The sequence below is a fragment of the Sciurus vulgaris genome, assembly GCF_902686455.1.
Source record: "Sciurus vulgaris genome assembly, chromosome: 13".
NCBI classification, from domain to species: domain Eukaryota; kingdom Metazoa; phylum Chordata; class Mammalia; order Rodentia; family Sciuridae; genus Sciurus; species Sciurus vulgaris.
Window position 1 is genome coordinate 73,533,870 of NC_136474.1, and position 26,359 is coordinate 73,560,228.

Sequence of the window (26,359 nt, forward strand, 5' to 3'; positions counted from 1 at the left end):
TCAGGGAAGGTTGTCCTCTTTGACTGAGCCTGTAGCTTTGGGAAGGATGCACATGGAGCAGTGAGGGAGCAAGGGGACACCTGCCTAGCCAGCCAGTTTAGCAAATCAATGGAGGTGATCAATGGGTTGACAGATGTTGAAGCCAGATTGCCCTCACATCCTGGATATTAATGCCTGATCCATATAATTTGTAAACATTTTCTCCCCTTCTGTAGGTTTTTTACTTTCTTAATTGTGTTCTTTGAAACAAAAAGTTTTAAATTTTGATGAAATCCAATTTATTCATCCTTCTTTTGTCATTTGTGTCTCTGGTATTATCTAAGAAATCTTTGCTTAATCCAAAGGCATGAAGACTTACTTATATTTTCTTCTAAAGGTTTGTTGTGTTACCTCTTATATTTAGATCTATGGCCCAACCTAAATTGATTTTTGAGTGTGAACATGAGGGGTAATAAATAAATCTTGATCTGTGATCATAGATCTTTTGCAAAATTTGTCATATGTTGAATTGTATTCTAGTTGTACATTTGTTCAAGTAGTCTTTTAGATTCCCTGGGTGTAGACACGATACCCTCTTCACTTTTACCATGCTAAAGTAATTCCCAAACAGAAGTTTCAGCAACATTCTGAGGAATGTCACCATCATTTTAATAATTGCATATAAAGCCAGTAACCACAAATAATTCTTTCAAAAGTGACAGCATCAGCTGGGTACAGTGGCACATGCCTATGATCCCAGTGGCTCAGGAGGCTGAGGCAGGAAGATCGTGAGTTCAAAGCCAGTTCAGCAAATGTGAGGCGCTAAGCATTTCAGTGAGACCCTGTCTCTAAATAAAATACAAAATAGGGCTGGGGATGTGGCTCAGTGGTCTATTGCCTCTGAGTTCAATCCCCAGTACCCCCTCCCCCCCAAAAAATAAAGCGACAATATCTTAAAATAAGTGACAAATGTAAGAATTTCAATATTTGGTTATGCCAGTATATCCAAAATGATTGTTCCCATGTTGTATGAATACTAAATTCTTGATTCCAGTCTTGAGTTAAAGAGTAAACACTAACAAGTAATCTTGAAAACAGAACGACTTAAAATGAAAGTGGGGGAATGATAGAAAAATCTCTAATAAATTTTCGTGTCATATGGTAACAGGTTACCATGTCCCTTAATACATTTCTGAAGAAACAAAATGTCTAAAAGCAGATATAAAACTTGTAAACATGATGTAAAATATGATTAATAAGCGTTAGCAATGTAAAAGGTAAGACAAATGCCATATACCAGGGTTAGCAGTGTCTTAGGATTACATATAGAATGATAATATGCAATCATGGCTTGATAAAAATAAATTTCAAATACATAAGATAAAATTTCAAATACACGAATTCTTCAATAAGTTACAATCTAAGCAAACTATTCAAATCAGATCGAGAAACTGAACCTGCTCTATTTATATTGAACTAAAAGGAAAAAAATAACACACTGTCTCACAAATATGAAAGCACAGATTTTGATATACAGATCATGCAACAATTAATGGGGAAATTTAGTTATTTAGCACAGAAATTACCCATGTTTAGTACATGTAAGGAAGTAATCTGTGACTAGAAAATGTTCAAACAATTCTAATTGTATGTTATACAGATATGGCTGAGGCCTAAGACTTTTTCAATTGAGGACCTCTCCCAGAGTATGCACATATGCTGAGCAGGGCTTCATCCCCATCCCTTAGTAATGTAGTCTATTTTCTCAGGCTAGCGTATGACAATCTCTATACCTTCCGAGTGCATTCCTTCCTACTAGAAGAGAAATAATTACAGAATATAAAACAGGGACTATTTAGTTGATGCGCCTATGTGTGTGTGATACATCACACATTCTAATAGTTCTCAAACATTTTGGTCTCAAGATCTCTTTATCTTCTTAAAAGTCATAGATGCACTCAAAAATCTGTTTTCATATGGATTATGTATATTGGCATTTATCATAGTAAGAACTGAAAATAAGAAAAATTTAAAGCACAAGAATATACAAACACATTGTTACCTGTCAGAGCAATGACTATCATGAACCATGTAGCTTGTGGACAAATCCAACATGAGACCTGGAGAACCACAGGAATGTGTCTGTATATGTTGGCAATGTGATACTGACTTAGCAAGTCAAGGATAGACCCTTAGCTACTGTTTATACTTCTGCTGATTTTTCCAATTCTGGCTCCTCACTTATCTTTGTGAGGGCCTTTTTTGTCTTGTGTCTCTGTATTTACTTTTTGAAGTTACATGATACATCAGTTCTACAAAAAGATTCCAAAGCTCTCCAGGGATGAAAAAGAGCAACATAATTTCATTTCTATGGTTCCTCCTAGAACAAAATTTAGATTCTTCTCATCCCAATAGTTGTTGAAGCAATTGTTAAGACTAGGGAAATAAAGCTTATATGACACTGTGACAATATTAACAATTTAAAAGCCACAGTCATAGTTTAAAAAACAACTTAAAAAACAACTATAAGTAATTTGTTATATCTTTGTTTCATTTTCTATATTCAGGTTCCGTTATATGTGACCAAAGTTGTCTGAAAGGTCCATTCTTGTTTTTAAAAACTGTTTAGTTTCCTTTAACAATTCTGTTCTTTTGGTCACTAAATTTTAGAAAGCAAAGCACAGTCAAGCTGTCACCTTGTCTGCCCCTGTAGAGGCACTATCTGTAGTGGGTCTTCTCGCTCCCTGCAGAGGACTGGCATGGGATTTCCCCTCCTGCCCCCTCCCCAAAGCAGCCAGGGCAGTTTCCTCATTATCTGAAACTTAGTTGAAAGGTCTCCCCTGAGATGCTCAGACAAACATGGTTGTACTAAACTATTAATACTAATATTTTGGTAACTTGCAATTTGCTTTCTATGTTGTTACTCAACTGACTTGTGAATTACACAGTATAGTAAGTGTAAACATTTTCTTAATAAACTCAGAAACCTTGAGGTAGCCTGAAAGTACTCTATGTGCTACAGTGAAAAGAAAAACATATCCTTATTTTTAAGCACTTGTTCAAACTCTTTGCTAGTATAGTTTACTCAATCTTGGTACAGTGAATGTACATTTGGGAATCCACTGCTGCATTAAGATCCTTTCATTTTCATTTTCCATCTTTTATAAACAAGTAGTCTAAAGCAGTAGTCCAGGACACAGAATTTTATGTGGCTGTTGGCAAGGATACTTACCAAGTAAAAATTCTGGGGAATAATAAAAGGAGGAACATACTCATTTTTCAGTTAATGACTAATTTAAAAGAGAAAAACTATGAGAAAATGATATTAAATTTGCAAATCACTTAATGAACAATGTTTTGAGCAACAGGAATTACCAATAAAATATTGAGTTATCCTGAAAGAGGCGTGGCAGTTCTCATTTTTAAGGTTACTACTATTTTCTTTAATCATCTTTCAGATTGGTGGCAGAGGGAGTGACTGATTCAGTTACCATCACTACTACCGAACTGCTGCTAACCAACCTCTTCAAATAATTCTGAGGAAAGGTGGCAAAACTCAAGTTCATAAACCTATTTGGAAAATGTTGTGATTTGCAAAGTCTCATATATATGAATGTTAAAATAAGAACTGTTAAGTGACAGATTCCAAACAAAATTTTCCCACTATTCCTAGGAAGCAGATGCTTTACAAAATTCATTTTTACTTTATGAAAATTTCATTAAAGAATAAACTGTGACTTAAAAACTGTAAAGTTCAATAACAGAATTAAAATCTCTGCTACAAATTCAAACTATCCTCTATCACTGCACAATCAACTTCATGATTGGAAAATATCATTACATATGACCTATTTTCTTTAAGAAATCAATTTTATGGATCTCTAATTAAAGGAGGACACTTCAGGACTATATGAATCCAATACAAATTTTGTGGGTAAAATGACAAAGGAATACTGGGTAAATCAAATAATAACAGCATAAAAATAACAAAACATATTGATTGCACCTGGGGTTTCCGAGGAGCTATCAGAAAGAGAGTTTTTCTTATCACAAGTCAAGGCAAGTATAGAATTAAGTGAACTGTTAAGCCAGTTCTTAAAAAATTTTTTGAAATTACAAACTTAATACCTTAATGGGATCATATCATATAAAAGTGTGTGTGCGCATGTGTTCATGCTCACACTTGTGTGTGCATGCACGCACAGGATGAAAAAGAGCACCAGTCAGGTTATGGCTACACATAGCTACTATGTTTATCAACAACTGATATCCGGTCTGGTTGCTGCTCCCACAGTCTCATATCAGCACAACTATTTAGAAATTAAACAAACCACAGGAAATAAGCAAAACCACTTTTTAGCTGTCTGGTGGTATTACCACTTTAAACACAAATTTTTAAATTTTCTAATAAAGTTTCTATGTATCAACCCACTTAGTTGTTGTCTGGAGATTTAGGGATGTCTCTATTAGAATTTAATGATCTTTTGGCAAGGTAACTTTTAGTACCCTCATCTAAGCGATGCTCCCAAACCTGAGAGACATCACAGATAGCAGCACTGCCCTAAGGGGACTTCATGCGGCCTCTTCATCCCAGTGCTGCTTTTGTTGTGTTCCATCAGCATCATCCAAGGTCAGGTGGTAACAAGCTCTTCACCTTTAAAGTGGATGGAACACACAACACACTATTGCTGTTACTTCTGACCACTATTGATATGTCAAATCCCACAGGCACTGAGAATTGGTGCTTCAAGACTCTGATCAGTTAGCTAAAGGCACTACAGTCCCAAGGACGCGTTCAGTGGTGCTGTGAAGAAGGGGAAGGTTGGGTTGCGATCTTCTGCACAAGTGAGCAAACAGAAAAACCTGGCTGGTACAAATCACCAGAAGAACAAAGCAGAAGCAAATTCAGAAATCAGAAACTCAATGGCTCTCAGTAATGGGATATTCCTAAATCCAGTGAATTTTCAATTTTAGGTTCTAGTTCTTTGTGAAATCCAGGCGTATTTATGCCCCCCACACTCCCTACCACCCAAGTTTTTCGAGAAAACCTTTATACACTTCCTATAAAATACCTCCTTTTTAAAAAAAAAAATTATTTTTATTGTAAACAAATGGGATACACGTTGTTTGTTTGTATATGAAGTAAAAGCATACCATTTGTGTAATTATATATTTACATAGGGTAATGGTGTTTGATTCATTCTGTTATTCCCCCCCACCCCTCTTTTCCCTCTATACAGTCCCTCCTTCCTCCATTCTTGCGCCCCTCCTCCTTTTGTTTTAAGTAATTAGTTTGAGTGGGTTTTCCTGACTTAGTAGGATTTCTAATTATTAACAACCACTGATTTAGGGTTGATTTTCTTCAACCTCTTGATAATAGTGAAAGACTTTTCCCTTGTTTTGAGACCTCATTCCTTTATTTGCATGTAGAGGTTTCTAAGAGCATGAGAGAGAGATACTGTTATTTATAAATTTAACAATAAGAGGAAAATTTTTGATGAAATAAGGTAACTACTTACATAATCTGGCAGAGGAACATCATTGGAACTCAGTGAACCTCTCAAAGACTGTGTGGCTTGTTCCAGAACTTTGTTATGTTTTTTAGACAGCAAAGAAAACAAACTGAAAAAAAAAAAAAATACACACACACAGAGGAAAACCCATTACATTAAGAGAACTAAGTATCTCCTTTTTTAGGTCTAATATGGAGTTACAAAGTTCTACAGTATATCAATTATTCTGAAATCTACTTGTAAATAACTTTTATCATGCCTATATTAGCAGGATTAATAATACTATTACATAACAAAACAGTGAAGAGGATGTTTAAATTCTGAATTCTGAAAAATAAAAGAAGTTTGATAGTTTAAAATTAGGTTTCAAATCTAGGAGAAATTTTTAAAACATTACTATAGTGGAGAACAGTGGACAGAGATTGAGAAAACCTGGGATATGGATTAACTCTATAACTAATTCACAATGTAACCTACTATAGGTCACTTGAGCTTATGTATCCTAATTTTCTCATCTTACAAATAAGTGTTGTATTATACTATTATTCTGTGGTGTAATATAGGGTCAATGCTTCTGTATTTTAGTTTTAAGTTCTTGTTTCTCAAAAATAATTATTTTAAATAGATGTTTTATAAAAATTTACTTCTGGCTATGATGGATTAACTAAAATTAGACTAACTCTCCTGCTGTAATCAACTACAAACTACAAAAAATTACATGAAACAAGCGTTTTCAGATATTCTACAACATCTGAAATGCAGGATTATAATCCCTAAAAGAGAAATACACATAAGCCCCATAATGGTGAGTTTCTGCATATAGGAATATTCCTGACTGTGACCCAGAAAGGTGGGACCTAAACAGTGTACAGCAGGACTGAGCTGAGAAGACTGAGGTATGAATTTGGGGCTGCTGTGGCAGCTGGAATTTACAAAGCAGGATACTAGAGAAGGGAGAACTACAAGAAAGGAGTTCTAAAAATCCAGGTGTCTTCTTGAGTATCTGAGCAAGTACTAAGATGTGCCGATGATCTATGCCGAAGCTGTATAATGAACAGAGACTTTGGAGGTCATAAAAGACTGAGGGCTACTGGTGTTCCAATCAGTCAGTGGACAAAACTCCTTGAACATGGACATTCAGTTGAATTCTCAGAAATGCCATGCTTGAGGAGTAGGACTACTCTAATCTAGATTATTGTAGCCTAACAAAGCTAGTGAACAACCATCAAAAAATGAAGTTGATTTATATTAAATGTAAATGAACTAAACAATGAAGTTCAATATCAGAGATTTTCAGACTGGATAAAACAGCAAGACCCAACTATTTGCTGTTTAAAAGAAACATACTTCGGCAGAGTGTTTGCCTTGTAAGCACAAGGCCCTGGGTTCGATTCCCCAGGACAAAAAAAAAAAAAAAAAAAAGAAAAAAAGAAACATACTGTAAATTTAAAGACCCAGATAAGTTAACAGTTAAATGATATTTAAAAAATCATACAAATATTAATAAGCAAGCTAGAATGGCCATACTGATTTCAGACACATAGGATTAAAGACCAGAATATTAATAGTAATGATAAAGATTTTATAATGATGAAAGCCAATTCACCAAGAATACTTAACAATCCTCAATATTAGAGCCTCAAATACACATATTATAATTATATGATCCTAATATTCAATCTACTATATCTAATAAAAGAAAGAAATTCTCTTTGGGCTAAATGGTGGCATAAAAATAGAGGCAATTTTGATATCAAGTACTTTTTATGTAAATTTGAGATATGATTATATGTAGTATTTTTTTAGATGCCCAAAATATTTTAAATAAACTATTGACTCAAATATCAATTTAACAAAGTAATGATTTCAGATGGTTTAAATGAAGTCTAGACCACTAAAGATTCTAGACCACTAAGTCTAGATGAAGTCTAGACCACTAAGATTCTTTCTAGATTAAATTTGTTTTTTTGTTTTGTTTTGTTTTGTTTTTAAATGGTGCTGGGGATCAAACCCAGGATCTCATATGCATATTAGGCAAGTACTCTACCACACAGCTACAACCCCAACCCCAGATAAAATTTTAACTAACATTATCAAAAGCATTCTTATACATAGGTGATGAAGCTACTGAAAGAAAAACTAGGAAAAGTACCCCATTCACAATAACCTAAAAAAAAAAAAAAAAACTTGAGAATCAATCTAACAATAAAACTACAGAACAGTAAAGAAAGAAATTTAAGAAGATCTCAGAAGATGGAAAAACCTCCCATGCTCCTGGGTAGGCAAAATTAATATTGTCAAAATGGCCATACTACCAAAAGTGTTATACAGATTTATATGCAATTCTTATTAAAATCCCAATGACATTCTTCACAGAACTAGAAAAAGCAATCATGAAATTCATTTGGAAAAATAAGAGACTCAGAATAGCCAAAGCAAGAAGAGTAAAGCAGGAGGTATCACAATACCAGACCTTAAACTATACTACAGAGCCATAGTAACAAAAAAAAAGGCATGGTATTGGCATCAAAACAGACACATAGACCAATGGTACAGAATAGAAGACATAGAGACAAACCCACATAAATACAGTTATCTCATACTAGACAAAGGTGCCAAAAACATATTCACTGGAGAAAAGATAGTCTATTTAACAAATGGGGCTAGGAAAATTGGAATTCCCTATGTAGCAGAATGAAATTAAACCCCTCTCTCTCACCATGCATGAAACTCAATTCAAAGTGGATCAAAGACTTAGGCACTAGAAGACAGACCCTATGCCTAACAGAAGAAAAAGTAGCCCCAAATTTTCATCATGTCAGCTTAGGATCTGACTTCCTTAACAAGACTCCTAAAGCACAAAAAGTAAAATAAAAAATCAATAAATGGGATGGATTCAAACTAAAAACTTCTCAACAAAGGAAACAATCATGAAGAGAGAGCCTACAGAATGGGAGAAAATCTTTACCACATGCACCTCAGAGCATTAATCTCCAGGATACATAAAGAATTTTAAAAACACCAAAAAAACCAACCAACCAAACAACAACAACAACAACAACAACAACAAATAACCCAATCGATAAATGGGCTAAGAAACTGAACAGACACGTCACAGAAGAAATACAATCCATTTCAACAAATACATGAAAAAATGTTCAACATATCTAGCAATTAGAGGAGTGCAAATCAAAACTACTCTAAGATTTCATATCTTACTCCAGTCAGAATGGCAATTATCAAGAATACAAGCAATAATAAATGCTGGCAAGGATAGGGGGGAAAGGTACAGTCACACATTGCTGGTGGGAAAGCAAATTGGTACAACCATTATGGAAAGTGGTATGGAGATTCCTCAGGAAATTTGGATGGAACAACCATTTGACCGAGTTATTCCACTCCTAGGTTTACACCCAAAGGATTTAAAATCAGCATTCTACAGTGACGCAGCCACATCAATGTTAACAGCAGCTCAATTCACAATAGCTAAACTATGGAATCAATTTTATTTCAATAAATGAATGGATAAAGAAACTGTGGTAAATGCATACAATAGACTATTACTCAGCCTTAAAGAAGAATGAAATGATAGCATTTGCCAGTAAATGGATGGAGCTGAAGAATATCATGCTAAGCAAAATAAGTCAATCCCAAAAAACCAAAGGTTAAATATTTTCTCTGATATGCGGATGCTAATTCACAATACCTAGGCAAGAACAGAGTTACTCTGGATTAACTAGAGGGGAGTGAAGGGAGAGGAGGGGGCATGGGGGCAGAAGGACAGTACAATGAATCCAACATTATTACCCTATGTGCATGTATGACCACACAACTGGTGTGATTCTACATGTGCAACCAGAAGAATGAGATCTTATGTAATTTTGAAAGGCAGAAAGATTCATTTGGGCAGGACAGGAAAGAAGGCATTTCTGAACAGAAGGCAAAGCACAGAGGCATAGATAAAGGACAATGAGAAGCTTGGAGTAGAGGTGCTACACAACAAAGAAGGAAAAAGAATTTAATCTATGAGGTTATATCCATTTTTTTCAATCATTTTATTTTTCTGGATCTTCTGCATTTGAGATTTTATTTTACCTTTTCATTTTAAGTTGAAAAGTAAACCACACTTTTTACTTACCACTGTTCTCATGATCCATTGATAACTAATATCAGAAGTTTATTGTATATGATTTTAGAAATGTTATATATACCAAGCCATGTATAAATGCATACTGTATGTATGTAGCCATATTTTTTATTCCACAAAGCATGTATTATTTTGTATTTTGTACTTTTCCCTCCATTCATTCAACAAATTACTTAAGTGTCACCTATATGATGTCTAAGCATACAAAAGAGCTATGCTTCATATAGTCCATTATTCATCAGTCATTGCAACTGTTGCCAGTTTTTATATTATATGCAATACTGCAATCAACACCCTGTACATAACTTTTAGCATAACTGAGACTATATATATGATAAATTCTTTGAAGTAAAGCTGCTAAGTAAAAAAGTAATTGAATGTAATACTAAATTTCATTCAGGGCACATATTTTAAAATATGCAAATTATTTTGCAGAAAATGAAAAGGAAAAGGTAATAATATATTGGGATTGTATATATAAAGCATGTTCAACAGGAAATGCATAAAGAAGGAAATTAGTAAGATGATTCAATTGGTTGTGTGTTCTGTGCTAGAATGGCACATGCCTGTAATCCCAGTGGCTCAGGAGGATGAGACAGGAGGATCACAAGTTCAGAGTCATCCTCGCCACTTAGTGAGACCTTCAGCAATTGAGCAAGACCCTATCTCTAAATAAAATACAAAAAAGGGCTGGGAATGTGGCTCAGTGGTTAAGTGCTCCTGGGTTCAATCTCAAGTACAAAAAAAAAAAAAGACTCAAGAGGAATCAACTGGATACCCAACAGAAAGGAAAAAGAACAATGGAAACAGAGCAGTATTCGTTGAGTTCAGAGAGAACTAAGAAGGGGCTTTATGAATTCACCAAACCTGGGATATCCCCCGTGAGCTCTGCATGTGTGCATCCCATTACTGTGCCTTCAGAGAACAGAAGCAATCTATGGTAAATCCTATCATCGAAAGAAAATTGTTGAGTAAATCCTAGAAATCAAGAGCAAAAACAAAACAAAGCAAAACCCCCACCAATACTTGAAGCTCATTCCTTTGCTTTGGAAAAGAAAGACGAGTGTGAGTGTGTTTACTTATTTATTTTACAAGAGAATACTAACAATCTGTTTTCCTTGTTGGTAGGAGACCAAACAAGGAAATGAGCTTCAGTTCAAACATAAGGTATTTCAGTTGAGCATGATAGAAAGTGTGACTATTAAAAGCATTGAATTTTGCAGCAGTATACCCCAAGAAGCTGTAGTACTGCTCACAGCTACCTTTTTTTTTTTTTCCACAGCTACCTTTTAAGAAATTGTGTAATAATAGATCATTTGAGGTCACTTCCAATTCTCTACCATGAATGAGAAACAGAATTCACACTAACGCTTGAGATGTTATTCTTACATACTTTGATAGGCTTTCCCCTCAGTTCTTATAGCTAATGCTTTCAAAGTTTTGTGGGGTTTTTTGGCTTTCCTTTAGCATTTTTAAAACAAATGACTCAAATTTATATGAGAAATGACTTGCAAATTGCTATGTGAGAAAAGTAACTTTTGCTTAAAGCTCTGCATTCCAAGTACTTAGCCCCAGTTTAAGATAGTCAAAATAACAAAGACTCATGATATTTGAATATAAAAAAGACAAATAAGTTTATAAGAATAAGTGAAGTTGATCTTAAAGTGTGCTTTATATTCACTTGGTTGGGATGTATTTGCCAGAATACTTTTTTAAAATTAGAAAAAGATTAGTTTTTCTTTAAATACAAGAATGCATTGCAAACGAGGTAAACAATGAAAAGATGAAAACATCTAAACCGCTGAAGAAGAAGAGAATGGGTCAATAAACTGGGGTAGTCATACCATGAAGTACTATATAGCAATTTAAAATAATCTACAGGTACATGTTTTAAATCATCTAAAACTACAATGTTGAGCAAAAAATAAGGATTCTGAATGTGAACAAGGTGATGATATTTACACAATGTTTTAAAAAGTAGAACTATTATACATATTTCTAGATAAAACATGAAATAATATAAAATATATATGAAATGATAAACTCTATATTTAGGATAGTCATTGTTCTCTTGAGGAAGGAGGGAAGAAAACGGGATTAGGGAGGAAGAAACCAGGGATTTAGCTTCTCTCATAAAAACGTTCTGTAATATTGAATATATACACAGGAGATTGCTATAGTACTGTCTATTTCTGTGTATGTGTGCCTGAAATATTATATACATTTTAAAAACCTGATAAAAAGAGCATGCTGTCCTGAAGAAAACAGAGCTCCTGCCAACAGCCGGCATTTCACAAAAGAAAGAAGCATGTAAATAGAATCTGCGTGGTCAGCCCAAACTGGGACGTGCGGAGAAGATCACAAGCTGGTGAAAATGGCTGCAGTTGAGGGTGCACAGATGGTGGCAGGAGCTGAGACCAGAATGAAGGCAGCGAGAAGACAGACTTCGAGGGGCTGCTCACGCATCAAAAGCCCTGGACTTTATTTCACATGGAGCTGTGAAGCTAATGGAAAATGATGAAAGAGACCTGGTTTCTTGGCCCCAAGAAGCTCAAGTCTAATGGGATAAGGAAAAAAAAAAGAAGTCTACAATGCTGAAATCAGAGAATGCTGGGGTCTGAAGAGAGTGCCACGGGGGCACAGAGGAAGGGTTCGTGTATTCCCCAGAGGAGATCTAGCTTGAATGTGGCCTTGAAGGATAGGGACTTGCTAATTAGAATAGTAAAGGGGGAGGAAGAGCCATTCACAAAGGTGAAAAAGTATACAGGAAGTGTATCATAGCTCACAGTGAGATTAGAGAAAGTCCATGGGGGTGAGCTGTGGTAAGAGATGAAGCTAGCAACAGGCAGAGGCCAGGCCAGATTCAGAAAGGTCTTACATACCAAGATAAGAGGTTTATATTTCACCTTGTCAAGTTGAAGAGACAGAAAGTCAGTCAGATATTTACTAAGGGCGCACTATGCGCCAGGCAGTGTGAAAGCTGCCTGGGATATGATAGCAAGTCAAAGCAACGGTCATCGTTCTGCCTTCCTGGGGGGTAGTGGCAGTTCAGGGAGGATATACCTGGACAGACTGGAGTGAACACAGAATGTCATGAGGCAACAGGTGAGGGGTGCCGAACTGCACCTCAAGATTAGAGCAGGAAACCATTTCTGGAGACAATGTCTGAGTGTCCCCTTCAGCAACAATTAGGAGTTGGCCAAGTAAGTTAGGTAATGGTACAGGTAACCTGGGCAGAGATAAGAGCACGAACAGAGGCTGAGAAATGCAAACACCGTTGGTACAGGAACAGCACCACTCGCGGGCAGCACGGGTTCAGTGCATGGTGGGACACAGCTGCAAGCCTTGGGAGGGAGGCAGGGAGTTCAGCACCTCTAAGGCCTCACATGCACCTTGCCAGAGGTGCTCAAGGACAACAGGACTGCAATGCAGGCCAGAGACAAAAGTCAAGCTGCCATGCTTGGTATTCAGGCATGAGGAGGGATGGAGGGTTTGTGGGAAGGATGGTACTCCTGTGCATCTGTGGCCGTAGCTTCTTCCCTATGCACTCCCATTCTGTGGTGGCCAGTGTCCCTGCCATGGAATCCCCCAGGGCTCATAACCGATGTTTGAAAATCACTGACCTGAATGATGAGGCACAAGCATGTAACTATAACTATATTTACTTTAGAAAGATTCCTCTCTCCTGCAGGGAAAGAGGGACAGGAAGTTACAAGAGAATAAAAGTGGAAAGAGAACTTTAGGAAAACATTTACATTACCCAAAGTAAGAGCCAAGGAGGCCTTGAATTAAAGAAGGTAAGAGTTATTTGGAAGACAAGAGAAAACACAGAATAAAAGAAGGGAATCACAGGTGTTGGGGGTTTCCAGCAGCTGATGAATAGGTGCTGGGACATATATAGAAGACCTGAGACAGGGAGAGGGCTTAGGAGAACAGCAGTTCACAACAGCAGGGGCAGCTCTGTGTATCAGGCTCTGTCTACCAAGTGCTCATGAGAGGTGGGTACCACCACCATCATATTCCCTCCACTTCTTTTTAAAGGGTTATGGATGAAATTGAAGCAGAGAGGGCTTAGGTAATTTGTTCAGGTACATAGCTACTAAGTGAAAGCCAGGAGTTAAATTCAGACATTCTGGCTCCAGAACCTAGAGTTGCTCAGGGAAACCAGTGGATATGGGTGGGTGGAGGGACTCTAAATGGCAGCATAGGAATACTAATCTGACGCTTATAAGAGAAGTGATGAGAAATTTTGGGGTAAATTGTACAGCTTTGATCAAAAAAGTGGAGGCGATCTCCCAAAGACATTGTGTAACGTAAGCAAAGAAATGTACGGTCAGAACCTTGGGAACCACCAAGACTGAAAGGGTAAAGAGAGCAAATGCAGTCAGCAAAAGTCGATTAGGGAAGTATTCTGAAGTAGGAGAATGGGAAAAGACAGACTTTCTGGAAGGCAACAGAGCAATTCAAGGAGAGAATAATCATCACTGTTAAAAGCTGTCAATTGGGTAAGCAGGGTTTAAAAAGGAAACAAGGCCACTGGATTTGGCACAAGGAAACAACAAATGAATGGTGACCTTATCCCTTTCAAGGGGGAAAAGGAGCAGGAGTAGGACTGCAGAGGTGGGACATATACATGGGGGAGCAAAGAGGTAGCACAGCACCAGGAAAGGAAGGCCCTAGGATAGAGAGCCACTGGGTGGAAGGTGGTGGAGGGGGCTCTGCTTTGAGATGTTGTTCAGACATCTCCCATGGTTTTGCCAGTCCTCGAAACTCTGAGGCAACTTCTCCCCATGCCATATACCTTCCCTCCACATGCTGGCAAGAGCACTCACCAGGGAGAAGATGAGTTTATTTTCACAAAAGAACATAAGCAGCTGGCTTACAGATAAAGAAACAGGTACAGAGAGAGCTGGGTGGTTGACCTGAGCCCAATATTAATGTTGTTTTATAGTTTTATCTCTTTTGTAGTGACTACAAACATTCTTCACAAATCCTAAAGAGCATTAAAATGCAAAACACTTTTTTAAAAGCTATTAAAGTTATCAGAGGCAGGGCCCTGAAACCAAATCTTTCCAAACTCTAGGCTCTTCTGTTGTGGTCACTGGCCTCCTCCTTCTTCCTCTCATTTAAGGTACAGCTCCAGGGCCCCATTCCAAATGCACAGGGAAGATGTTTCTCTCCTGTGCTCTCCCTGCCTCTGAACTATACAAACTTCTCCACTACTTGCAGCATACTTACATACAGTCTTATGCTACTGGTTACCTTATTTTTAATCAGTTTTGTTGAGGAATAATTTGAACATGCTAAAACAGTGATTTTAAGCATACAATGTGATGTTTGGAAAAAATGTAAACATTCATGTAACCCATCACCACAAGCATCATATAGAACATTTCCATTACCCCAGAACATTCTCTTATGTTCTTTGACAGTCGATATCCTCCTCTAATAACCTCACCTACCCTCCAGGCAACCACTGTTCTGCTTCTATAGCTTTGCATTTTCTAGAATTTCATGAAAATAGGATCAACTCTATGTACTCTTTTTTTTTTTGGTTGGGTGGTATTGGGGATTGAACTCAACCATTGAGCCACATTCCCACCTCTGTTTTGTATTTAATTTAGAGACAGAGTCTCATTGAGATGCTTAGCACCTCATTTTTGCTGAGGCTGGCTTTGAACTTGTGATCTTCCTGCCTCAGTCTCCTGAGCCACTGGGATTACAGGTGTGCACCACCACACCCAGTCATACCCCATGTGTTCTTTTGTGTCTTCCTTCCATCTCTTCAGCATGCTGCTTTTCAAATTCACCCATGTTGTTCAGTGTGCCATAATACATTCCATTTTATTGCTCAGTAGTTTTCCATTATACGGACATACCCTAATTTCTTCATCTATTTGCTAGTTGATAGATATTTAGGTTGTTTCCAGTACCAGGCTACTATGACTAAGTCTGCTATAAACATTCTTGAACAGGTTTTTGGGTGAACCTGTTTTCATTTCTCTTTAATAAACACCTATGAGTGGGAATGCTGTTTTGTTTAACTCTATAACGAACTTCCAAACTGTTTCATATTCTTACTTGGTATTTCAGGTTTTTTTTAACTTTAGCCATTCTAGTGGATGTGAAGTAGATTTTCCCTATGGGTAATCTGCATTTTCTTAAATATTTTCTTTGAAGGATCTGTTCAAATTTTTTGCCCATTTAAAAGTGGGCTGTTATTTTTAATTAAAATAAATTTTAAAAAAAAGTGGGCTGTTTTTCTTCTTTCAAAGTTGTATTCTGGATATAATAATCAGGTGGTGGCCTGGGGTGGGGTAGGTTGTTGAGTTGTCTTTTCATTTTCATAACAGTGTCTTCAGAAAAGAAAAATATTTATAATTTGATAGAGTCCAAATGACCAAATTTTTAAAATTGTGTTTTTGGTGTTCTATCTAAAAAATCTTTGCCTAATCCAAAACCTCAAAGATTTTCTTCCATGATTTTTTAGAAAGTTTCGTGGTTTTAGCTCTTATATTTGAGTCTATGATCCATTTTCAGTTAGTATGTATGTATGACACAAAATAAGAGTCAAGGTTCATTTTGTTGGCTTTGGATTTTTTCTTTTCTTTTTTCTTTTTTTGGCATATGGATGTTTAATTGCTCCAGCAGCATCTGCTATAAAGACTAATCTGTTCCCTTGAATTACCTTGGCACTCTTGCTGAAATTTCATGGCCCACTCACGCATCCATCCATTCTGGACTATACTCCATTCCATCAGCCTATCAATCTATCAGATGCTGATATCATACTTTCCTGATTACTCCAAATTAGGTTTTCTTTGTCAAAATGACTTTTGGTTATTCTAGCTTCTTTGTATTTCTATACAATTTTTAGAATTAACTTATCAATTTCTACCAAATAGCCTGGTAAGATTTTGATTAGCAAGATTTTGATTAGCACTGTGTTACATGTATAGATCAACTTCAGAATCTTAACAATACTAAATTCTGATCCCTGAGTATGAAATCTCCCTGTTTAGTTCTTTAATTTCTTTCAGCAATCTTTTTTAGTTTTCAGTATACAGGTCTTGCATGTATTTTCCTCTCATATTGAATGTATTTTTTAAGTTTACCCTTAAGTTATTTAATATATATGTGAATATGTAGCCCCGAGTAGCTGGGATTACAAGTGTGCACTGTTGCTGCCCATGTGGTAATTTAATATTTTTGATGCTAATATAAATAATAACATTTTAAATTTTTTTGATTTCTGATTATTCCTAACAAGAATATAAAAATAAGATTACTGCTAAATAGCGACCTTCCATCCTATGACCTTGTTAACACTCTATAATTCTGGATTATTTGTAGATTACAATTTTTTAAAAAGTACATTTTATGCAAATACTAGTTAGAGAATGAAAGACAGCTTTAAATCTTCTTTTGCAATGTGAATTTTTAAAATGTCTTTTTCTTAACTTATTGCACTGGCTAGGACTTCCAGTTCATGTTGAAGAGATGTGAGAGCAGACATCCTTACCATTTTCTTGATCTTAAGGGAAAAACACCCAGTGTTTCATGATTATAATTTTAGCTGTAAGATTTTTATTGATTTCCTTTATTGGGTTGCAGAAATTCACCTCTATTCCTTATTGGGAAAGTTTTTGTTTGTTTGTTTGTTTTAAATCATGAATAGGTGTTGAATTTGTTAAATGCTTTTTCTGTGCTTACTGAGATTAAAGTAGTAGAATGTACTGATTTATGGAAAATTAAATCAACTTTACATTTCTCAAATGGATCCATCTCTTTCTCTTTTGTTGTACTGGGGATTGAACCCAGGGGTGCTCTATCTCTGAGCTACATCCATAGCCCTTTTTTATTTTGAGAAATGATCTCACTAAGTTGCCCAGTATGACCTTAAACTTTGAACCTCCTGCTTCAGGCTTCTGAGTAGCTGGGACTACAGGTGTGAGCCACTGTGCCAACCCTAGAAAGGATTCTGATAGTTACCTTTTTATATGGTGATGATATGCACATGGATGATATGGAATATGGATGGTTGTCACTGAGAATGTATTCTATGCAAGCATATTTCTAATCGACATGTTAACAAAATTAACATACAACTGTTTAATGAAAAAAATCACTATTATTATTACACTATACATGAAGAAACTAAGGTATTCAGAGGTAAATGAGCCTGCCAAGAATTATACGTTCGTAAGTGGAGAAGCCAGAATTTATACTCTGAAAATCTTACCAGACCCTAAACTCATAACCAGTTTATTATCACTTATCTAGATTTATTTTATGACCATGGTCACTATTGTTTTTCTGTCCTGCATGATTCACTCTCACCTCTTTCTTTTAGGAACAGAAATTACTCTCCTAAAACAAAATTCATGATATATTCATGATATAGGCCACGTTAATTATAATTCCCCATTCCCCAGGTCACAAAAACTGGTCAGGGGATACATGCTCCTAAGTTGAGCCAGCTGAAAACTTTCCCTAGGATTGTTCTAACTAGGGATGGTGAGAAAATTGCGTGTCCTCTCTGGCCAGAAGACTGTAAAGAGGGGACTATGGAAATGTTTCAGACTCATGGAGAAAACCTATGTGCCAGAAGGAGGACCAATCTATGTTGAGAAAGAGAGAGAGAATACGAATATGAACGTGAGAACGAATACAGTTCGTACTTTCAGCATTTCTCCTGCATCCTTGTAATCCCACTAAGTATCCTAAGTCAACTCTTTCTTTTTCATATGTGCTAGAGCCTGCTACAGCTTACTTCCTCAGTTTGAGGTCTGTGTTCAACTAACCCCTCTTCCTTGAGGCCTACCACATCACCCTAGCTAATATCACTACCCAACCCTGGCACACCCACTTTTTCCTTTCACTACTTAGTTTTCCCCCTTACAACTCATCCCTTTCTAAAGTATCATGTACTTTCTCATATATTCTTATTGTTTCCATTACTAAAACAGAAATTAGCCAACTACAGCTTGAAGACTGAATGCAACCCACCATTTGCTTTTGTAAATGAAGCTTACTGGGACACATTCAATCAAGGACTGGCTATGGCTGCTTTCCTACTCTAGTGACAGAGCTGTGTAGTTCGGTCAGAGGTCATGTGATAAGCAAAGCCTAGCACTACTTTAACATTAAAGTCTGTTACAGAGAGTTTCCTGACTCCTCACCAGTATGGGAGTTCCTCTATGGCAGGCGTTCTTACCTGCTTTGCTCACTATGACATCCCAGGCCTGGAACAATGCCTAGCACATCATAAGTCCTCAATATTCACTGAATAAAATGCAAGGTAGAAATTCTCATGGTCAAAACTTTTGTTAACTTTAACATGTCAGAGTTTATCTGGTTTCTGATTTTTAAGCCAAATACATGATAGTTTTATGGTGAGGAAAGTTATCTTTTTTTCAAATTCTTAATACACTAAAAACAAAATAAAAAAACAAGCATCCTCTCAAATTTACCTAGAAGTACAACTGTCTTACGTGTGTCAGTTTCTCCCTGAGAGTAATCCTTCAATGTTTTCCCTGAATACATAAACCTAGTTGGTGGCAGAATCAACAGGATTTGCTGCAGATTAGATTTGGGGTATAAGAGAAAGAGCTGAGGATATCATGGAGGTTTTAAGTGTAAGCATATGGTTCAGTGATGTACCATTTACAGAGACAGGAAGACTGGGGGAAAGGTACAGGGAGACCAGCAGTCATCCCTTTGGGATATGCCAAGTTTGAGAGGTCTACTTGTTATCCAAGGGGAGGTTTCAAGTCAGGGGTTGGTTTCTGAGTCTGGATTCAGGTAAAGGTATCCATCTAGGAACTGTAAACATATAAGCAGAATTCAAAGCTATTCCAATGGTTGAGAAGACTCAGGAAAAGCTGAAAATTAAGCTAGCAGTGGTGAAAGGGAGCAGTGAACGAGCTATACTTCAGAGCTCCAGCAGATACAGGTACTGGCAGCACCAGGTATTAGGAAGTAAGTGTACAGGTGAGTTTTGAAATAGCAAGACTGACTAAAAAAATCAGTATTTTAAAAGGCAGACTTTCAGTTCCCACCCCTGCCCCACTCAACCCAGTGGATGCCTTCCTATACCTTGGCAGAAGAGAGGTGCTCACTCTCAGAAGGTGAACCTGGACTCTGGACTTGGGATGGAAGCCCCATGTGAGAGTGGAAGTGCTACACTGAAAAGGAGCAATGCAATCACACCTCAGTACCAAACACTGCAACCTCCAGCTCCACTCACAGTTGGCTCAGAGAATGCTAGGTTTGCAGACTTGGGAGAAACCCTGGAGGATAACTCTCAGCAGAAATGGAAGAGCATTAAGACAAAAGGACCCATAGATACTAACATTTAGAAATTCCTCAAAAAGCCCACGTTAGAGCTTCCGAGCCTTTAGTCAACAACACCCAGCCCATGTGTACAGAACTTCTAATCAGTTCTTTTAAATATAAACTCTTTGTTAAGATCACCAGAGACAGCCACTCAATGACAAAACAAGCAAAAAAGAAGGGATAAAACAAGAACACAGGGAGGAGAAAAGCGCTTCCAAAATGTTGTGATTACTAAGCAAATGAAGAACAGTAAAGTAAATATACTGTAAGTATGAAACAAGAAGGAAATCATATTAAAAAGGAGCATCAGGAAACAAAAGAAGAATTATTAAATGGAAATATGCCAACAGAAATGAAAATTTTAATAGAAAGAAAGTAAATTTGAAAAAGTGGAACCAAAAAGACTAAAGAGTTGGAAAAACAGCAGGGAAGGGGTGGGGGGAGCAATTAGAGAACAGGTCCATGAGGCTGCTCACATAGGATATCTTAAAAGAAGAGATAAACTAGGAGGACATACTGAATAATTATTTCAAGGGAAGTACTCAAAACTGAAAAACGTGAATTTCCAGGATGAAAGAGCCACCCAGAATCCAGAAAAGAGATGAAAAAAAAAATGTTATAGTATGTAACTAGAATTTCAAAAGTTGGTCTTAAAAATTGAGAGAAAACAAAGAAGGGAGAGACATACATATATCAAGTATTGATACAGCATTAGAGATCTCAACAGCTACTAAACAATGAGCAATAACTTCCAAATGCAGAAGGAAAATCACTGTGAATATAGAACTAAAATACTGCTAACTTAAAAATTCTAGAACAAAGATTAAAATAAAGACTTTCAAAAATAAATTGTTTAAGGAATGAAATATAATCATATTACACTCTGTGGGTCACCTTGAATAATATCTGGTTATAACAGAGTAAACACTGAGACTGACCTCATGTGTAATGACCAGCACTGGGAATGAGGGGAGATGCACTCTTGTGTGGCACGTGCCTGTGAGCAGCTGCAGGGCAGTTTAAGAGGAGGAGGACTACAACTTTTGAATACTGGTCTGTTCATGTAGAATACTTCTCTTCCTTAATCCACTTTTCTGCTGCTTCTTATGAAAGAAACAGAAAAATCCTCTATTACAAGAAAATCAGACAGACCAATGATGCCAGAGCACGATTCAGGCACCTTTGTCAAAGACAATTAGAGCAAATCAGAGGTGAGAAAAAAGACTGAGAGAGGAAGGAAGCTGTCAGATGACTCTAAAAAGTGTGGAAAAGATTATGAGGAGTAAACATTCTTAATAAAATAAAAATTTTTAAAACTACCTCATCTATGAAGATAGTCAATTTCATTTTGTGAAACTTCTCTTTGTACTTGTAGATACAACAGGAATAGTGACATTCCAGGCTTTGCCTCTCTATCAATTTATGTCATTTAAAAATTTTAATATGCTGTGTGGTATTTGCTCTTAAATTGCTACACAGCTGTGTATGTATGATGTATTCATGTATTGTAAACATGTTTTTTCCAGATAATAAGTTAATTTGAAGCTTTGATTATAGAACTTTGGACAATGTTCTGTATACAACATGGTCTAATGATGTGTCTTCTTTTTCTCTTCTACCTTTCTTACTCCAGTAGAAGAAACTACAAAAAAATGTCAGTATTCTTGCCTTATGAAATTAGGAACAAGAAGTCTTAATTTATTTTTAGTTAGAAAAATACTTTTTAAAGTTACAACGAAGGAGATGGTCAGCTACGTAATTATCTTTGCTAAGAATATGAACATTTATACAAAGTAGCAAGATGAGGGCATACTCTACTGCCCTTTCATTCAAACTTTCATTGCCTTAATAACCGTAAACATTTGTGTATTTGTATGTCTGTGTGTGTGTATCAACTAGCTTAAAATTCATTTCTCTGCAAGACAAGTAATAAAATGGTGTTGAGTTTATGGAATAGAAGATAGAAAGCAAAATAGGAAACCTCAGCACTGCAGTTTGCCAATTGCTAAATAAGGCTTGTTAAAGGCCAGCATCTTGTGCGACAGCAGCAGAGTGCAAGGCATGGACAATGATGTGTCTATCACTGCAATGAATATCACACAGTCTATTAGAATCTATGCTGCTCCACATTTCAATGCTACAAGGAAAAGTACATAACTCATCTTCTCCAAATCTTTGAAATAAAAGCAAAAAAGAAAAAGATATATATGTATTAAATTGGTAAGCAAAGTTCCCATCCAAAGGGCACATCTTGAATTGCAACTAGAGAACCCAAAGGGATTGCCATAAAAACACACAAGGTATCTTAGTGAATCTGCAATTAAAGCTACAATGTTCAAAAACAACTAGTCATACATCATGGCAAAGTACACTATTAAATAATGTTTCTTTAAAAATAAAAAAGTTAAAACTCAGGAAGAGAACCCCCCCACGACCACCAAATAAGGTAACTGAATTCCTAATAAGGAAGACAGGAGAGCTGAAAGATGACTAACAACAGTTAAAAAGAATGTTACATAATTACTGTAATTACTACTAGTAAAAATATGTCGAAAATAGTGGATAAAACATAAGATCTGTCAATACATGATCTGGTGACTATATTACTAAAAATATAAGTGAGTAAAACAGAATCTCTCATTAAATACAATTACTTTTATCTTCACAAAGGTATCCATGCAAATTTCTTTCATGTGTTTTTAACTTTTACTCAATGAGAAAAATATTTAGTAAGTGGAAATAATATGAAAGGGGTTTTTAATGCAGATCTTCCCCAATTTTGAATAAATTTGTTCAGAAATGCTACTTAGCAAGAATAACTAAATTAGAAGATTGGTAATTTGGTTGCACTCAAAAGAAGAACTATACTCCTAATTTTCACTCATGTTTACACCTATTTTACTGTAATATATTTAAGAATGTATATCCCTGATATAAACTATAAGAGATAACTTACATATTTTGTAATTAGTATGTAATTCTAAAGAATTGGACTTAGAAGTTTTATAGTATTTTCTCTTCTGTATTTGAAAAATATATTCTGTAAAGAACAGAAATAGGGGCCGAGAATGTAGTTCAGTGGTACAGAACTTGCTTGGCACGTGCAAGGACCTGGATGCAATTTCCAGCACTGCAAAAAATTTTTAAATAAAATAAGAACAGAAATCAATTTTCTGACTTGAAACCATGTAGTTTTTCTTTTCCTGTCACCCTTTCTTAGTCCCCTGAGAAAGGTACATAACTGCCAGATACCCCACCAATCCAGTCAAAAAACATGAAACAAAACCCCATAGCATGGTGTTATTAATTTATGGCAATAAATGAGATCCAAATATTTAATGACTAAATTCATCTGGAAAAAGGAATTACTTTACAGCGAGTACAAGAGGAGCCAGGGTGGCAGTTTAGAACTTATTATTATCACAGGTCATAAGGCATTTCCTAAAGTGTAAAGAAATTTCCTTTCAGGGGAAACCAACCAAATAAAGCATGTTTCCTATATGTCAGACTTTACAAAGATGGTCACAGGGAACTTGATAGTGGCCACTATGAGGAAAATGCCAAAGATTATCTACAACTAAATTGTAACGCAATTTATAAGGAAGACATTTTCTAAATGTTGAACTGTTAATTTGGAAATCCCATTTAGAACTTTGGCATTTCTATTTGCTTAGCCCTTCATCTTAATTTAACAAATGTAATTAGGCTTTGAGAGGGCCATAGGAAAAGGAAGCCTTAATTGGAATTATTAGGTCTTTACTGATAAATTCCTTTTTTCACTTCTGCCAGCTTCATTACTATTAAAAAACCTTAGATCTGTAAAAACCCTATCCATTCATTTCAACTTCCAGAGATCTTTGTGTACTTAGTTACTAATTTATACTTGCTTTAAACATTTTTAACATAGATCTTCCTTGACATCTTGCTTGTGCATTTGTCCTGCTTTCTATGAACACAGTTCAAGGGTACAGATGACCAAGCCTCCTCCTTCCTTCAACTCTGATGCCATGGTGGTTCCAGTGGGTTAGTTATCCTGGCTCTTTATTTTCCTTTTTCAAAAAGTACCTCATGACTACACTGGTAGATACAATATACTTTTAGTTAAAGTTCAGAAAAGCCTTTTAGAAAAACCGCAAAACCAAAGATACTTACAGTAACTTCATAGGAAACCCATCTCCACTGTGACTCATCCTGAAACACAGGAGTGGCCCTTTCCACCTCCTAAGACAAGAACCCAAACCATGAAGAGAAAAAGATTTCCATGCATGAAATGGCCATTAAGGCCCAAAGGAAAGCTACAAATTTAACTCTTCAGGCCTTGGCTCAAAGTTGTATTAATTTGATTTTATGAAATTCTCAACAAGCTCAGTTATTAGCATCCTCAGCTAAACATTCTAAATAATAAAAACAACAAAGAAGAGGCGAAAACCAGATGGGAACATGTGGAGATGGAGAAAAGTTAAGAGAAGTGTAACCAAAACGAGGAAAAAGTCAGGACACCAAAACAGGAGCAAACTCAGGATCCCATCACGGTTCAGTTCAAAGAGGCACAAATTCAAAGTGACAACGTTGCAGGATTGAGAAAAGACTCGTCAGTGTGTAAGGTCCTGTACTCAAAAACTTCCAGTGAGGTCTTCATCCAAATACCTTAAAGACATTTTTGAGGTAGAGATTCTGTGAGATGTACTTTTGTTATCTGGGAAATATGTGGGACTCCACAATTCCCAAGGGTACTAGATAAATGAGATCACTTAAAATGGGCTTTAAAACTTGTGGCTTCAACAGCAGAGCTGATGCAAAATCAGCAGAATACCTCGCTCAACATAAAATTACAATGCTTCTACTAAAATATATTTAATAATACAGAAAATAAACCACAGTGATCCTTATAAAAAACCACTGATTAAATACAGCTATTGATTTTAACTACCAATAATCATAAAGGTAGAAGTCTATCAGTAATTTTTAAAACGCCATCATTTCAAGAAAAAAATTGCAGTTCAATATATGTTGAACATAACCTGATAGGAAATACCCTCCTTTTAAGAAGGGTGGTTAGTGTTCACTTTAGCCCCTCCACAGTCCTCAGGCCTGCACATAAGTTCATACTTTGTGCTCCCTCTACTGGCTCTGTGACTACACTTAATCCCATTCTGGGGTGATCTGCTGCACAAGGCATTCCTGTTACAACACACTGAAAGAAGGAACTGCTTTATAGTATCTGGGATCTTAAAAATGTACACCAGTTCCCTCCTTTGAGTACTGAGGAAAAACAAGAGAAGTGACATAACTTAACCAAGGTCACGCGGCATTCTCAGAGACTAACAACCCTCATCTTTTGACTCAATACAGTGCTCCTTCTCTTTCATAGTGATCTCATTGTTTCCATGTACAGACTATAATTGAACTGTATTTTGTTATAGGTTATCTAAAATATGAAGCTTAAGGTCTTGGGTCACAAAGGTTTTTCCCTGTGCTATAATTATAACTGGTAGGAGGCTTGACCAATATTGAGTGCGGACATTCTGGGCTTAATGAGTATCCATGTTTCAAAATTTCTTGACAGTGCCTGATCCAAAAGATCCTAACACACGGAGCACTTATTTCTCCTACATTTCTGCCATTTGCTTACAAATCATGTCACAATTTTTGTCTTGGAATAAACAGTCAACCTACAATGTGTCTTCAGGTCAGTAAAACCCACAGTCCTTTCTTGATGATGGTGATGACAAGGAGAAGGAGAACTGTTATCATCCACAGGATGCCTATTACACTCTAATACAGGGCTGCAACTTTACTGCAACTGTGTATGAACCATTGTCAAGATTAATCTCTAAAGTAAGCATTTTCATCCCAAGTTTACACAGAAGCAAGCTGAGGAAAAGTAACTTCTCCAGGGTCACATGGAAGCCTACGCAACTTCTGCTGTGCCTCACTGCCTTGTTGTCTTGCTCACTCTAGGGATCAACAGAGATATTAACAGGAAAAGAGACTCTCACCACCACTGCCGTCACACCACCTCCAGCAAAAACAAAAGCTTCAAGCAAAAGACACTTTGTTGCAAGCATACATTTGCTTTAATTTCTTTTAAAGTTTAAAGCGAAGAGGGTTAATTATTTTTTAGACTAAGTTACATGACCTGCACCATAAATTTTAATCAACCCGAGTATGTTAATATTTAGTTTCCAATTTATTTTTATGTAATGTATTAATTATTTGTCAAATAGTGTATGTTGGGAAATTGATAACACTAGCTCTATTCTGATAACAATGCTATTTAGATAGAAAACAAACAGTCTGGGATTAAAGAATCTAATCTGTGTAGACTAAAAGTAAATATTTATCAGCCAGAATATACAACTCTGTCTTTGTGGGGAAGAGA

At 36.3% G+C, this 26,359-nt stretch overlaps 1 protein-coding gene across 3 annotated transcripts in view; it reads right to left on the reverse strand.

Moving 5' to 3' along the window:
- The window catches only part of DYM (dymeclin), a 397,677-nt gene that overhangs the window by 105,456 nt on the left and 265,862 nt on the right, over nucleotides 1-26,359 (reverse strand). For all 3 annotated transcript variants that reach the window (XM_079108988.1, XM_079108986.1, XM_079108987.1), the window contains one exon: nucleotides 5,499-5,601. In XM_079108988.1, the coding sequence (XP_078965114.1) occupies nucleotides 5,499-5,601 (103 nt within the window). The remainder of the gene's footprint in view (nucleotides 1-5,498; nucleotides 5,602-26,359) is intronic.